This window comes from Rhopalosiphum maidis, chromosome 4 (genome assembly GCF_003676215.2).
Source record: "Rhopalosiphum maidis isolate BTI-1 chromosome 4, ASM367621v3, whole genome shotgun sequence".
NCBI classification, from domain to species: domain Eukaryota; kingdom Metazoa; phylum Arthropoda; class Insecta; order Hemiptera; family Aphididae; genus Rhopalosiphum; species Rhopalosiphum maidis.
Window position 1 is genome coordinate 34,759,112 of NC_040880.1, and position 18,259 is coordinate 34,777,370.

General features: G+C 29.3%; 1 protein-coding gene across 1 annotated transcript in view; it reads right to left on the reverse strand.

The window, feature by feature from the left end:
- Positions 1-3,175: 3,175 nt before the first annotated feature.
- Positions 3,176-18,259, reverse strand: part of LOC113548070 — a 37,395-nt gene continuing 22,311 nt past the window's right edge. Inside the window, exons 4-6 of the mRNA XM_026948730.1 lie at positions 17,992-18,173; positions 11,906-12,160; positions 3,176-3,626 (exon numbers count right to left, since the gene is read on the reverse strand). Coding sequence (XP_026804531.1) covers positions 3,519-3,626; positions 11,906-12,160; positions 17,992-18,173 — 545 coding nt within the window. The 3' untranslated portion in view covers positions 3,176-3,518. The remainder of the gene's footprint in view (positions 3,627-11,905; positions 12,161-17,991; positions 18,174-18,259) is intronic.

Here is an 18,259-nt window from a genome sequence, read left to right on the forward strand (position 1 = left end):
ATTCAAATATATTATTATATTTAATAGTGTACATAGGATTATGGTTCACACAATTTGATATATATATATATATGGTTACTATTGCAACTAACTGACTAGTGACTACGCGTTCGAGATTCGAATTTTACGCATAGAAATATTAGAGATTCTCAGAAAAATATTTTGATATACTGCATACAAATACATAAAATATGAAAATGTTATTCTGTAATGAATTCGAATCATAAAAAAAAAAGTATATTTTTAAATACGTTAATGTGACGTATTATTGTCGGGATAATACGAACGCGTCTACTATTAGAATAATCATACTGTATAAACTATTTTGTTTTTCGAGAACATATCAATTGGAATAGCTTGTTTTCCGGCATCTAAACCGTGGAAGTGAAATAACGTCGAAATTGATTATTTATTGTGAATTGTGGTTAACGACGATTCACCGATTACCGATATTATTGGTACGTTAAATTCAATACCTATGGTATATTTAAATCCAACTGTTGCACCGTGGTTGCCAAGGATAGAGCAAGCCAGGAACACTAATTTTTCTCGACTAGGTTTTTTCTATATATTATCTCCTAAATGTTTGTTTTATGAATATTATTATGCCCATTATTTAGTGATATACTTCAGTCTCGCGTTTCTGCGGTTATATTTTGAAAATTGTGTTAAGTAAACCGATATTTGGAGTAGCGAATCCATCAATATGATTTTCGATTTTTTACACATCGGTTGGATAAATAACTATAATCATTTAAAAACACGACGTAAACGCTTAGCGTTAATTATCAGTTACTTGGTTAAAAAGTATTAGGAAGGTGATAAAATAATAAAAATAAAACGATACCTATTATGTTTTGGTCGAGAATGATCGTTTACAAGCACAGTGATGGACGATGACTGTTGCAGCAGTTAATAATAAAATGTTTATCAGTTATCAATGTTATTTCATCGCCCTTAAGATGGACACGTCACTAATAGAGTATTAGCTAAACATATATATTACTTAATAGCAATTAATTAGTACATAACTATTACCTATGACCGAATATAGCATCATACGATACAGTGATACACACACATACGACATACAAATCAAAAGTAATATTCTCATAGTGATTCATCAAGCATTCTCGCCGCTATTTGTCCTATTCTAACTATGATTTTCGACATTTTTAAGTATATTTTATTAGGTTCATATTTTTAATTATTTAAATTTTTTTTATATCATTTACCGAGTGGTCTGTGACGATACTAACTTTTTTTTTCTAATAAGAATCTCACTTTTTTTCCTGTAAAATGTTTAGCAGATTAATTTTGTATGAGTACTAAGGACAATATTTAGGTTCATGATAATAAGTTTGGAAGATATATAATAGCGGCTTTGATGATTTGAAAATTATAGCATTACCTAATATTAATACATTTATATTTTATGATATTTGTAAAAAATATTTGAGTACAATAAATAGAAACTAGATATCATGTCTAGATATCTATCTATTTTAAATTTTTTTTAAGACCATATATTTAAGCCATTTAAGGACTATTATTGTCGAGTATATACATTTTAATAACCCTGAATTTTGATTTAGGTATGCATAACATTTAAAAAAAAAAAAATTATCAACAATTGATATTACCTATAAAATATTGAATCTAATTTTGAAAAAATAAGTTAATAAAGCCACAGAAAACTCCTTAAATGGTATTCCTTTTATGGTAAAATCTAAATAAATAAATAATTTAAAATATGGTCCTTCAGTATGCTTACAAATTCTAAAAATCAGAATTTGAATATATCAATCATTAAAGAAAAAACACGAATGAGCATGCTTGATGGGGAATCACATTGTATATATTATGATGTGCTGTATAAAATAGTATTTCTATCACCGTAAGTAATATTGTTATATAACGTGAAATTCGGGCGCGAGCATTTTAACAACGAATAATGTATATAATTGTTACAATAAGATGACTCGTGGAAGAAAACAATAATATAATATTATATCGTGTCTAAGACGTACCGATAGAAATATGCGGCGGCCGCGGGGACGGTTCCACCGTCAATAAATATCAATAATAACGATTGTATAATATTATATTATAATTTCAGTAATAATAAGACGACGACCCGACCCCAATAGTGTCCGGACGTGGAAACGGACGGACGCGCGTATTTATTATATAATAATATATATGAGATACTTACCTAATAACATACTGTTGCTGATTGCTGTATATAATAATAGTACGGTATCTGGTTTACTATGTCAGCATAAGTGTATACAATAATGTGTAGTAAAAACAGAATGTTGATGAATTTGGCATTTTCCCCTTTAATCCTATACAATGGTTTTAAAACTACACATTTGTGACATACTTCATTGTTTCAAAGTATATAAGTTTTATTTCGTATTTTTGGGAATATTTAGCTATAAATGCATTTCTTTTTTTAACGTAATTTTTCCATAGTTTTATGAATATTTATTAAAGTAGATAATTTTTTATTACTGTTGTACATTGAAGATTTTTATTGTGATTAGTGAATTAACGGTGGTGTATACATTTTTCTTGCATGATAAATATTATACTCTTTGAAACACATCAGATATTTATTTATAAACTGTATTCTACAAATCCAAAAACACTTTTTTTTAGATAATAAATGCATTTTTGGTACCTTTTTAGGTCATTAACATTCTATCTGTAAAAATAAGTATTATCGTATGTACGTCGTACGTAGTGTCGCAGTGCAATATTTACAGGACATGGCGCTTGATTGTGTTACTGATTCTTCGGAGTTTTTTATTTTCCATATTGACGTGTCTCCGACATAATATTTTTGAGTACGCAACGGCCACGAGTGATTTAATTTTTATTAATAATTTATCGTATCGTTATAAGCCTACGTGTGACGTGCACTACATATTCAAACGATGATACTATTTTTATTCTGTAAATAGTGATGATTTTTACGTAAATGAAAAAAAATAAGAAAAATGAAAAGCCTGAAACGTATAATTAGTTTAATAACGCAAATTTGTAATAATTTTTAGCTATGCTAGATGAAAGTCGTAACATATTTTTCTCTGTTTAAATTCGCTGTGTAGCTGGTTCAAAATACGCATTTACATTTTGTATATTATTAAATTATTAAACGTCAGAGTGATTATGCGAGTATACTGCAGCTATAGTTATATTAATACTTAATGTTTAAAAGCATATACAAATTAATAATATTAATTAAAAAAAAAAAAATAATAATAATAATAATCAAAAAATAAAAAAAAAAAAAATAAAAATAAACAACATTGTTGAAGTGAACACTTCGTGCGTACCTACCAATAATAATCGTATATTTACGATACATGCAAAAAATAATTAATGTTATATAAAGTTAATGAGAGGAATGATATTAATATTATGTGTTGCCGCTGACTCGACGACTGCTGTTGGATAGAAAATGGCTGTCGGCGCGGTATTGGATATCCGTCATATTATTTGTTATTATATTATCGCGGTACGCATGGCCTTATTCCCGATATCGAGATGTTCCTCATCTCTTGCTCCATGAACACACCCGTGTACACCGGTGGCATCATTTGGGATTCCTGGAAAGGCTGAAATGAGAGAAAAAATTCGTGAGTATATTACATAAGATTTGCAGGACAGGCACAACTTAATATTTGCCTATAATAATAATAATAATAATATACGTAAGTACACAAAAATACTATAACATCTATAAACTCAATAATATTATATTCTCGTTTGTCACTATAAGCGTGTGCAGATCCTCTGCGTCCTCTGTCAGTGGAAACACGACAGTAGCCGAGACTTCAGGAGTTCAGACGCCCAAAATTTATTTCCACCTATATACGACCTCGAGGTAAAGCAAGTGATCTTTGAGATCTATCCTCACGCAAAATTATGTATCTGAGATTGTATTAAGCTCAATAAGTCATTATATTACGCCGTGAGCCAGAATAGAGAACTGGATTAAGTGAACGATGCATAAATGTAGATTTTCATAATATCATATATAGCATAGTTTATATCCCATATCACTAGCACCTTTTACAGTTCTACAATGGATCCGATTTGAATTCGCGGAGTCGATCTATGAGTAGATAGGTTCTACGAGTTTACACGATGCCAGGAATTTCAGGTCAGTTTTTTTGGCGCCAATAGGTCAAAAAATATAGAACCCCCAAATCTATTGAATTGTCCTGACTTGAGACGCTATAGCTACTCACCCTACATATTTCACTATTGATTGTTAGCTTAAAGCCGAAGCTATAGCATACTATTCTATTTACACTATCCTGTCTTGAAAATATACTAGCCTCGTGTATAGATTGGGCATATATGTAATTATGCCGAAAAGAGGCTATTTAAACACGTATGTATACAACAAAAATAGCACACATATATATACATACTTACAAACATTATCATAATTTATACTACATTATATACGCACGCGTACAGCGTTCAAGGCCACCGCATTACGGATCGGCAAAAATTTCGGTTAAACGGGTATTTTTTTTTTTTTGTGCACATTATTTATTTATTTTTTTATCTCGCAATTTTTTTTTAATAAATAATCCCGGGGCATCGACTAAACATCCACTGTACAGCGGTCGGCGTCCCGGAGTCGGTCCGGTGCAGTTTATCTGTATTATATTACAAGAAAAGGACGACTTATTCCTTAAACGTTCGCGACTTATAGTTCGTACGTGCTACATAATATTATATAGGTATACTAAACAATGTATATATATATATATATATATATATATATAATAGATATATGCACGCACACACAAAGAAAATATCGAACCGAATATTTCTTTTATTGTCCTTGTTCTCAAGATGACTTTTTTTTTTGACTCATACGAAAAAACAGTCCATGAATAAAAGATTAAAACAGTACCAGATCTCGTCAAAAAATTTAAAATCCCGAAATTAAAATTAAATTATACCCATTCAAATAGTATAACGTTATTGTGACGTGTTTGCGTGTGGATATTATAATAAATAATAACATACTGACATTCTACGCGTATACAAATAGATGATAAAAAAAAAAAAAAAAAATATCACAAAGACGATCTTACTATATAAAATCATAGTGTAATAACATCGTAAGGGATAAGACGGGTCATATTAATGTAATAATGTATAATCGGCGCCTTCGTAAAATAATAGCGAACGAGAAAACACATTGCAAAATCCGTGGCATTAAAATAGTTTCTATTTAAACAAACAATTTCGCAAGAAATTTATCTCAAATTATTAATCAATTAAAAATCAATATGTAAATAACTCGCGTGTATTCGTATATGTATGGTAAAAAAAAAAAAAAAAACGATTTCATCACCAACGCAAGTATTTCTATGCGGAGCGCAAAACACAAACGCGCGTAAATCAAATTTCGCATTATACAAAGCAAGGAGAAGACTAGAAACGCCGTTTGCACTAATACAATAATATATATGTAATAAAAATATATTACTTTTGCGATTTAGCGAGCGTGTGTTTAGTTATGTTTTTTTCGTTTGTTTAAGGTCGGAGTCGTTTGTCATTGAAAACGTGAAATTCCGGAACTTTTTCAGGCAATCCGCGACTAACGTATGGATACCAGATGAAGTTTTTATTTAGAAATCCATTTCGCATATATTAAAATCGAGAAGAACACCGCATCGCAATATTACATGAGGCGTACATCCGTATCGGAAGATCGGTTTGCCATCGTAAATATCAATATATTATTATAATCTGGTGGTGGTGTACATTAAACCACCAAAACGTTATCTATTTAAAACAATTTAAATAACTATGTATAAGGTGATTAGCCGAACGTGCGCACACCCTGTTTTTCTTCAATAACGTAGTTATTTAAAATCTGATTTTTAGAATTTTCAAGTAAGATTATATAAAGAACACGTGTTTTAAAACTCTTGAGATTTTTGTTATTATTTAAGGGGTATCTTGTAGAGATACAAACTTTTGTTTTTCAAATGACAACTTATTTATTCTACTGTAAATTAAATCGAATTATTTTTCTAAAAGCATTGATGTGTTAGAATTAAAATTTAAACGAGTGGTTTTAGATTTATTTAACATTGTGTACTAATAATAAGAATAATATATACATACTATAATGTGTTGAAAAGCATTGGGTCCGACAGTAATTTGAAAATGTTAGTGATTAATATTAATCTACCAACAATCATCTATTACATCCATTTTATACTTATGTAATACTATTTTTAATGACTTAATCCCTAGTACAAACATTTCAATAACGATAATAACTAAAAAACTAATCGTTTGAATAATGAGTTAGGTAAATTAAAATGTTCAAACGAGTTACCTACTATTAAATAATTTGTTGTAAAAAACTGTAGTTCTCATTAGAAAATCAGAGTTTTCCATCACCATAGAATTGTAATACAAAATAATTTAAGAATTTGAAAATACGGTCCTTGAGTAAGTGTGTTTAAAAATTTCAATAGTCAGAATTTACTATATTAATACGTATAATTAAGTATATACGACGAATCACCTATTAAATGTTGATTCTTTTATAGGTATATTTTTTGCTGGAAACATTTTTATGACGTCTCTTTAGAATATTGTATTTATGCTCCATACAATCATCTATATACTATTGGTTATAATATTATAAATACCAATTAATATTATCTATATATTATATAGAAACGTTTTTTTGAGTAATGTGATACGGTCATTTAATAATAATACTTTTGGCGGTATAATACAACACTATTACTTTATAGATAATTGAATTTTAAGCAATTAAATATTGAGTCTGACACACGTATAGCATTCTACATTTCTGCCGATTGTTCTATAATATTATATCGGTGTGTTAAGTGTTATATAACTGTTAAATTATAACGGCCTATGGGTAATTATAATTTAAAAATCGTAGTCTAACGCTGAGTTCACCACACCTGCGAGTACGCATAATATATGCCTAATTATATAAGTATAGGTGCTATATACCTACCACTTAGCTGGTATACGTTTGAACGATAAAATTTTGATCAATTGACAGAAAAGGCGTTTCGTTTTTATGCTCCCTTTAAAGGAGATAATCATGGTCACGGGTAAGTTTGTCGGACATCAGATATTATACCGTATAAATTATAAATTATAATAATATAAATACCCATATCTATGTAATAATATATTATTTTTCTAAGTATTTTATAATTTCGAGATAGGCAGTAGAAATGTTTATTAATTTGTCGGTATGCAACGTTATTGGACCGCTCAGTTGAAATTGTTAAGAGTTAGGAATAAAATAATTATTATTTTTCTTTTCTGTTCAAATTGGAATTTTACACTGACACCTATACAATGTTAAGTGAAGAAACTGATAAACCATATTGTACAGTATTGCAGACTACAGTAATGTATTCTGTCCGATTAATAAATAATGCATTTATACAAACGTTATGTTTCATCAATGTTTTGCAACACTGTAATACTATATTGAAACATTTGTTTTTTTTTTTGCGGCGGAAAATGTTTAATCACTTTAATATCTGTCATCCGGCATCCACTAATCTCTATTGATAATTGATAACCTAAATTGCCAACGACAACTTACTGATATACAAATAGTGTACAAAATATAATTTTTTGCAATTTTACAGGCATATAGGTGTTATTTATACGTGCAACAATATAATATTCTTTTCACTATTTACAATATCTTATCTCACAAGTATTTTCGATTAGTATAATTTATACTTACCGTGCAGTTATGCAGTTCAAAGTGCGAGATATTATAATATTATGTACGTCCCGAGGTAAAAATGGGATGGTATAGCGTTTACATGTTTATAACGGAATCTGAACATTAAGAATTTATTTAAGACCACGAGGAGGAATAACGATAATTATTATATTGTAAAATAGATAAATGCATTATTCGCGTTACATGGGGAATTTATCATGAACAGAACCAATACTGTATAGTCTATGTTGTTATCTAATCAAACTTAAAGTTAAAAACGTTATCTGTGTTCTTACGTTAGATATTTTTACAATATTTAAATTTTAAACCAAAATATTCATAAATAACATCAAAGGTCTTCAACCCGCGGCCCGCCTTGTCATAATGTGCGGCTTGCGATCACATTTGAAATTTAGCACATTTAAATGTTTAAATAATATTAATAATAATAATAGTTTGTAATTTAAAATTTAATCATAAAAATTGTAATAATAAAACTGAATTTTTGTATAAAATACATGTTTTTACTACGACCCTGACTTATATGAAAAATTGAAATATGTAAAAAATCCAACGTAGATATATGTATAAACACCACGGATAAAGTTTTTAAATTTAAGTTTGATAATTTGTGAATTCGCTTTTAAATTAAAAGCTAACCACACAATTATACAAGGTCGATTCTGCTGAATGCTAATTTTACAAGCTGTACACGGGCCAGAGAGAGAAAACAAAATATACAGCGTCTCACAAATTTTATTATCCAGTAATCGCTAATATCGCGTTTGATATGCAATATACTTGTGCGACAAAAATCGATTAGTCAACCGTACACCTTAGTCGTGTTATTGCTAAATGATTGCCTACACAGCAATATTATCTACACAATATTATTTCTCATAATATTATTATATATTTTAAAACTGAAATATCCGTACAATATTTGAAAATCGGACGTTACGAGAGTAAATTTGGAGAAATGCGAAGTTTAAGATCAAAGTTAGAAACCAACTAGCACTTTTGTGTAAACGCCTTTTTTTTTTTAGTTCTATTGTCAAACAATAATATTGTTTATTTATTATATATTATATTGATGCGAAAATGATGTAAGATCTTTTAAACGGCTGATGCGCAAATGCCGTAGTTACAACCCGAAAATCGAACGATGTGCAATAAAAAGGTCAAAATTAATGGTAGTGATTCGCAAACGAAAACCGGTGGACCGATCGCAGTGGCTTGACAGTAGGTATACGCTCAACGGTTGGTTGTGCGTCGAGTCGTTCGCTGTGTATCAGCGCGCGTGCATCACGTGCACCGCGATGTATATAATATATTATGCCATCTAAATATACGAATTCAATCCCCGTGTAGGCGCGACATATGGTCGAAACATATATTATTCGCATTGTGCACGGGAATAAAGGACAAAGCAATAATATAATTAGAAATTTAACCGGAGAAAAAAAACTCGATTAGCATTGAGTTATAAGCGCAAAAAAAAAAAAACCCAATACAAAACGATAAAAACGTCAACGAGAACATCGCGCAATAATGCGAATTACGATTTATCCATCGCGAAACACGTTTTCGGTGCTAATACAAACTATGTAATATTAGTTTCTTTGTTTAATTACTGAAAGTATACAGGGTTGTTCAAAATGATTCATCCGATTCCCAATGCCGGTAAATTTTTAGTTTTTAGGTTTTGAGTAACATAATACGGTTCATTAAATAAAAAAAAAAATGTAGGTATAATATTTAAATTTTAAAGTGTATTTAATGATACCTATAAATGTTTTTCGTGGCTTCCCTCGGTTAATCGCGTGCTCGGGATACTATAATTCACTGCACGCACTTCCGTTGTAATTGACGCCGCTAATTTTTTAGGGTTTGTGTTTAGGATGGTCGATGATAACGGTAGTACGTACACGGTAGATTTAACATAATATCACCGAAAGAAGCAGTCGCATGGCGTAAGATCAGGTGACCTAGGAAGCCAGGCGAAGTGCATCGGACGATTTAATTCGACTAACCCTGTACAAGCATTATTTTATACATATTATATATATACCTACAAACGAGACGACGACGACGACGACAAATAAAAAAATATGGTTCTGTTTTTAGGTGTTCCCGCACATACCTATATGATGACCAGAATCTATCTAAGTCGATCTCGGCAACTCGGCGGCAATAGTGTATGCCGACAAATGCGCATTTGTCCCACACCGACGTCGTGTAATGGTTGTATGGTTTCGTGTGCGATTAAAATTTACGTCCATAGTACGCGGTGGAGCGAAAAATGTTGACGTGAGAGTACCTGCCTATGTATCACATATGTGTATATATATATATACATCGGGTGATTCTTTTAACAAAAGACATTCATTATTTTAAAAACTATTAACGTTTTTGAATTTTTTTTTTTATATAATTTGAAGCCGTTATAAACCACATTTTTTAAAAAAAATAATTTATTTTTATTAATTTGTTTTACCGTTATCGTTTTCAATTTTCCACTTTTTTGAACTAGAGTATAATATACAACTTTTAATTTTGTATTCTTAAGCAAAATATTTATCCGAGTATTTTAATATATAAAAATTGATTTTCGAAAAAGCAGTTACAATTAATAGTAATAGGTACATGAATAGTTTTTTTAAGTTCATATGATCCATAGTGCCGCAGTGGAATCATACAACCATACAGGATAACACCACAAAATGTTGGTCCAATCATCTATACTTGTTAAGTTATAGTTATAACTAATTTACTAGGTACTTGCTCGACATTTTAATTTATTATAATTCTCAGGAATGTATTTGTTGTTATTTAAAAACTAAAAATTATAACGATTAAAAAAGGTAAATAAATAAAATTTCTTTTAAATAATGTTTATTAATAGCTTAAGGTTTTGTAAAATAGTATTTTTTAAAACTTTTATAGTTTTAGAAACAAGGAGCTACTGTATTGCGTTTAAAGATCACCCGATAGATATTTACATGAACGACTATGAATATGCATGCAAGTATGTGTTGCAGAAGTGAAAACGCAGTACGTAATCCACCGTTTAGGTCTTTGATTTAATATTTAATTACACTTCTTTTCGTGTTCTTTGTGTGTCCATAATAATATATGTGTATTCGAATAATAACCTTTTCGTTGTGACGGCGTTATCAAATTTCGTTTTGCCCGTCTAGATTATAATATCATATACTCGTACTTCTAAATTTGAATAATATCCTCCGCGTATTTTATGTCTAACATAAACATATCAATTAGCAATAACAGGTTTCTATTGTATACGAAAACAGGACTTATGAAATGCATCCCCTCTTTTATGGGGTCAGAGTAGGGTTGCTATATTTTATTTTACTTAAACTAGGACAAACAATTAATTATAAAATATATGACCAGATGAACTAAAAACTTGTGTATCTCATGTGTTAACCTAACCCGGACAGAACCTATTTTCTAGTAAAATCTCAACAGTTGTATGAACTTTCAGCGTATACACGAAAATATATTTTTAAAAGTATCAACTTCTATCGAATTGCTTAAAAACACGTTAAAAGTTAACGCGTAATTATGGTTTTGAAATAAAAAAAAAATGAGAATACGTTATAAAAAAAACAAAGGTTTTCAATTTTGTTCAAACCGTATTTTGGTACGTCGGTATAACTGCAGTTTTCGTGTATATTTAAATATAATCGAATCGGGTATAAAAATACTCTATTACTAACAATAATAATAATAATACCAGTGTTATAGTAGCATTTGCACATTTATTTACTTTCACACCGCGTGTATATGCAATACAATGATAGACATTATATCAAATGTTTTAATTCAGTATTTAGACGGAGTCCCTCTATCCTTTTTATCAGTAAAAATGTTTGCGTACTTCTTCTAGTTATATATCCAAATATCAATAAGGCATCATTTAAATATTAAGTTACGTACTATTTTTATTCTTTACACTTTTGCATTCCCTTTCTTTGAATTAATTAATCCCCCTCCCAATTGTTTGCCAGTTCAAACACCGGATAATATGATATGTGTATTGTATAATTATTATATTATAATAATACGGTGCCACAAGCTGTATCGATGATGACGACTTACCTTGATGTACTCGGACAGACAGGCGGTCCTACTGGACTCTCTCATGTACGCGTTGAAGGTGTGCCTGGGTGTCCAGTCGTCCATGCTAGTGGTCGGTATGATCATGACGTTTTCGACGCGACGACGTTGGAACTGGGCGTGCAGCGCCAGCATACCGCTGTAGCTCTGGTCGACGAACACGACCACGCGGCGCGCCGAACAGTGCGATATGTCGTGCAAGAACTCCTTGGACGTGTAGATCTCGTCGCTTTCCACCTGTGGAATCGAGAAGTTTTTATTATTATAGCCGGTGTAAACTACCCGTGTGTATAATATTATAACATGCAGATTTCGACTACAGCGGCTTAACGATATTATACGTATATAATTATTTCGAATGCATTCAACAGTATTATTCGCCCGGCAGTAAAATATTATGATTTGAAATAAAATTCTAAGGAATATTTTAAATTAACAAAAAATAATACGTACACGGCTTTCAAATTAAATTTTTACTAGGTAACTGTAATACATCATTCGAATTAACCCATCATGTCTCGTATAATTAACCGAAACAATAACGGTCACAAGGGTACAGATGTTTGTTGTTTCAGTGTTTGAACAACCGAATACATCCTGCAGCAAAGGAAACCCGAAACTCGAATACAAAATTCGGGTGCAAGGCCCTTCGGTTACATAAATCAATAACTACCTTCCTTACATATTATATAAATTATTCTTACTCTATTTATTTATATTAGTACATTTAGTACATACAGTTTAATAACTCAAAAAATACTCGTGTGGATTTTGAATTATGTATACAATATATAAGTACATTGACATTTAAAAAAAAAACCTTTGCTTAAAAATGTATATAGTATAAAATAACGGTCTTTTTTAATAAAAATAACTACATATGCATCATCACAAGAAACACTTTAAATGGCATAAAAATTCCAAGAATTTAAAAATATCGATTTTAACTACGCTTAATCAAACTATATATTTGAAAATCAGTATTTTAATAAATGTATACATTTTCAAAATTTATGTTACAGTAATTTTATCATAATATATTCAAAATAGAAAAATTGTATAATAGGTACAAACGTTTTTTGATTAAAAACATCAAAAATGATTTGTACATTTTATATAATTTTTAATACATTTTAGTTATCGCGGAAGGTGTTAAGTAATGAAAAATTCTTTATTTTAAAGCGATTTAAAGTTTTTAAAAATTAAATTTTGATTATACTCGCCACGATGTATGACGCCACCACTAGTTACTTAGTGACATTGGTTAAAATTCAATATAAATCCCTTATTAATAGGTATGGTAGAAAAGTGACAACAAACGCATTATACTATTGTTAACTGTGAATACTTGACTTTATTATTTAGTTAATTAAAAAAGTTGTTAGTTAAAGTTATTTTTATTGCATTTTTGAAATTAAATTATACTAATATGTTAATAAATACAAAAACATAATAATAATTAATTTGAAAAGTTTATTAAAAAAATACGCATTCACGCTAGTGTAAAAGAATACGTTTGATTGGATTTAATTAAATTTTCAATTATGAGCGACGCGAGGAATGATGTATTGAGTTTACAGTGTTTACAATGCAATGTAAGTATGTGTTTTTTTGTATCATTACATTTTATTGCCGAAAACTTATTTTAAAAAACTAACAAGAGCACTAATGACTAAATTTCTATAAAACATCAGTATTAAATAAATTCAATTTTCAAATTCCTAATTCAAGTGTCAATGTTATGCAATTAGATTAATTTTAATTTTTGTTTTCACTCACTAGGCATATCATTTAGTTAATTTGGATGTTTATACTATAATTGTTATTAAAATTAATGCATTTTTAATATTTTCTTAACATTCTTATAATATTACTAATTTACCGTACATGACATATGTTTACCTCCTTTCGTGGATGTTATATTATAAATCAATAAATATCGATCCTTTGGTTTCCGCAGAATTATTTTTGGTATGTGTACAACGATTAATCAATGAGTTTAAACTTATTATATCCGTTACGGTTACCTATGCGGTTATACTCAATGACGTACGCTCAACTTCTATACTAATAAACAGCGGAGGGAGAACCTTGTTTCATACGATTTTACATAATCGCTTTGGTTCACCATTGTTGGCAAATAAAATATACCCAATGTGTAGTAGATTTAAAAATTATAAAGACATTTTAAATGATAAATTATTAAGTATTTATAAATGTGATGGCGCTATAATACAGAAGGGTACAGTGTAAACACGTGGACCAAATGTTTAAGAAACGTATTTTACCGATTAAAACCGGGTTTTTGTGGAAACAAAACGGAATGTGCTGGGAACGGAAATTCTACATACTCGAAACAGTCGAAACACATAATATTACAGCAAGCTGACTTCCATGAAAATATTTTAATGCACCTACTCGTTATTTGGGATATAGATCTTTATCTATATTTTATTTTGAAATTATATTTTTGGAGATAGAGTAGATAGGCAATAAATAAAAATATAATTGTCTCCTGATATCGATATAGTATCATGTGTGTTCAATGTATATACATATGCATACACGCGTGTGTATAATAGTAAAAGTAATGCGTTGTATATCCACACGACATCGCTTTTACGAGTACAGTTGCATAGAATCAAATATTATATTTTATTTTTCAAAATGATTCTAAAACAAGATGAGAATAATTACTCCAATGGTCCATTGGAATTGTATTTATTTACTAAATAAACTCTAACTTCATAAGTAAAATAGTATTGTCCATAGTATGAAACATAAAATATAGGTATTTATTCTAAGCTAAATTTTACGTCAAAATGAATATACTATTATTTTGATGTTATACATATGTGTTATGTCCGTAATAATAATTTTATAATTTATGACCGATAATAATTCACAGTTGATCGCTCTTTGCAGACCTTGGAATGAATAAGTTAAAAATGTATGAAAGTAAAATGAATTGATTTATTTTTTGTTTTCTATCAATTTATTATTAACTTCGTTTATATTTTTAATGAATTTTAATTAGTAATTAAACAGAATACTTCTGTTATGATTTATTCTATGAAAACACTTAATAGTTTTAGTTTATCGCTTTTATAGCTCAACTTAGTTTATAATTATTTTTAATCACGATACCGTTTACTTAACCCATAATTAAAAATATCTGTTTTATCAATATGTTATAGTAAATATAAAAAACGTACAAATCGCAATTAACGATAATTTGTCAAAATGTCCATTTTTTGTTAATGTAATAGTTATTACTCACGTACCTATATATTAATAATGAAGTCGATCTCGACTTGAACACAATATTGTCACTATACATGATATGTAGAATATAGACTTAATGTTTTTTCCAACTGCAGATTTATCATTTCCATAGTAGCATTGTCTGTCCATTATATTATAATATATAATAAAATTACAAATGTTACTATATGCAATAATAATATACTATACGTGATAAGCGGTACACGAAAAAGTTTGAGAACCTCTGCAATAAGTCAATATTCATTATTGGAGGGCATCACAACCGCTCGAACTATATTTAACGACTATACATTAAAATACCTACGTCTTATTGGTTTACTAGTGACGGCAGTATATACACGTACTTGGCTATAGTTTTTTGAAAAAGTTAATTCATATAACATGCGTTTCCTACAACAACTATATAAATCTGTCGCGTCTATTGTAATAAAATGGATCTTCCTACAATATTATACACCGTGGCCGTGCGTAGGTAATGATTTTCAAATTCATCCAGAAATCCGTATTATTATTACGTGCATGATGTATTATTACCATTGTGTATTATCCGATCGACTCGATCATTTCACAATACCACCCAACTACGACCGGCGGCGTATAAAATTCGTGTCGCCACGATTTATGTCATCGAAATAACTTGACATACAGTTGGCCTAGCTAGGTATTAGTATACAGTATTAGGTACGACCCACACGAGACCGCATCGTTATAAGAAGTTTTACTAGTTAAACGACTTTTTTTTTTTTTTTAATCCAAACGTATTATTCGTTGAAATACTTATTCTATCTACGATACCGCTTAAACACAAAAAATGAATTTAACCGAATGGACGTAGGTAACTACTGTAATTATGGTGGCGTAAGAAGGGTTCTCTAATACGAGTATTTAGTGAATAATATTCGGCATAAAACGAATCGGTTATTTGATTTGGCATTTTAGCCGTAACATGCAGTTGTTACTTCAGTAAAAGTTTTACTTTTTATTTCGATCACTGCTACAATACTTTACAATAATATTATAGTTATACACACTACATATAGGAAATACTGTATGCCTATTTTTACAATAATGCCATACTTACAGTTTTCTTGTAAAAGCATAATATAATACGTATCATTATAATTTATAAGAAACAAAATTGATTAGGTACTAAACACAAACAGAAAATTAATTTCATTTATTTATTTATCATTGAAATAAAATGTCGTCGGCACAGTTATAGTGTATATATCATCTTTTACATTAGAAGAATAATTAAGTTTATGTGCTTATATAGTATTATTATAATAATTTTAAGATTTTATTCGCCGGATACTCCGATTTTAATTTTATTATTTTTAACGATTTTCTTTATTACCTATTCATTATTTACGTTCTTAATACTATGTTCATTCGCTTTTTTACAGTTTCACGATACTGATGTACTAAATTTGTTTACAAACCACTTGTTGATCATCTGCATGTACAAACAATACGCAAGCATACAATGAGTATTATATAATGTACCAGGTACAGGTTTTCCACAATTCAATTAGTTGTACACAAATCGGCATTGTTTACTATATACAGAGTAATTCACCAAGTAAATTAATCCTCATTTTTACCTGTATTAATGAATAAATTCAAATTCTGATTTTTGGAATTTTTAAATATGCTTAAAGACTTTGTATTTTTAAATTTTTGAGATTTGGCGTGTTACTTAAGGAACGTCCTGTGCCGATACAAATTTATGTTTTTCAAAGGGAGCCCTTTTCATTGCCATAAATTATTTAATGGTTTAATTTTTAAAAATTGTTATATGCCTATTCAAAATTTTAACGAATATAATTTTTCAATTATTCAAATATTTATATTAAAGATCGCAGTCCTTAAAAATAGTTTTAAAAAAATATAACTCTAACAACACTCGTTCAAATTTTTATATTGATACGTAAAATATTTTAGAAAATATATACTAAATGTACGGCTTTTAGTAATACAAAAAAATCAAATTTTGAACAACTGCACTATTGAAGAAAACAAGTGATGATGCTTAGCGAATCACTCTGTATATATACAGTAGCATATATTCACTATAAAATATATTATAATAGTAGGTATAATTTTATAAATATATTATATTATGGGAATCACGCGTTGTATTGTTAAAATGTTCTCATGCATTTTTTTTTTTTACAAAAATCCTTTTCAAATTGCATATAATATATACCTTTTTATGATAACATATTTATATATACTAATATACCTAGTACATAAACCATAATAATATATAATACCGTATCAGTGATTTAATCTTAAACTTAATCATTTGTCTTTAAAAATAGACAATCTTATGATTTATTACAAATTATTTTGTACTACGTCATTTGAAATAAAATAAAAATCGGAGTTTAATGTGAGCTATAAAAAATCTTGTATTTACAGATAAAAAAATAGTTATTGAAATCCTATATTTCTATGAGGACAGCATTTTTCTTGTTTGAAATCATTGTTTTTAAATATAATATTATAACATATCAACCCCCTCCCTTAGTCTCATAAATAATTTTCGGGTATCAGATTAGTGGAAAAGTATTATAATTGTGGTGGTAAGTAAAATATAAAATATAGTTTTTAAATTTTAAATCTTAAGAAAATTACTAGAAAATTTGTGAAATCGGTTTTGAACCCTTTAAAAATCGTTTTTGTGTTCGTCGACAGCAAGTGACTCCATTATATTAATGTATCTCCTGTACATTAATATATATATATACATATGCATGTATCTTTGACGAGTGACTTACGATTCCGTTGCCGTTGGCGTCCCAGAGTATCGCGTTTCCATCTCTCCTAGCCGGGCTGGACAGGTATAGGAAAAACGTGTCAGCACACCGTGCGGCGCTACAGACGCCTTTGATATATCTGCGTATGTTCAGCTTGTCGGCCGGTTCGACGTTGTTAACTGTCGTCGAACTGACGGTGCCGTCTGAAAGAATTTAAATACAATCAGAAGGTTGTTAGTAAAATATGCAAGAAATTATATGTACCAAGTACAGAGAATGGTAGTTACAT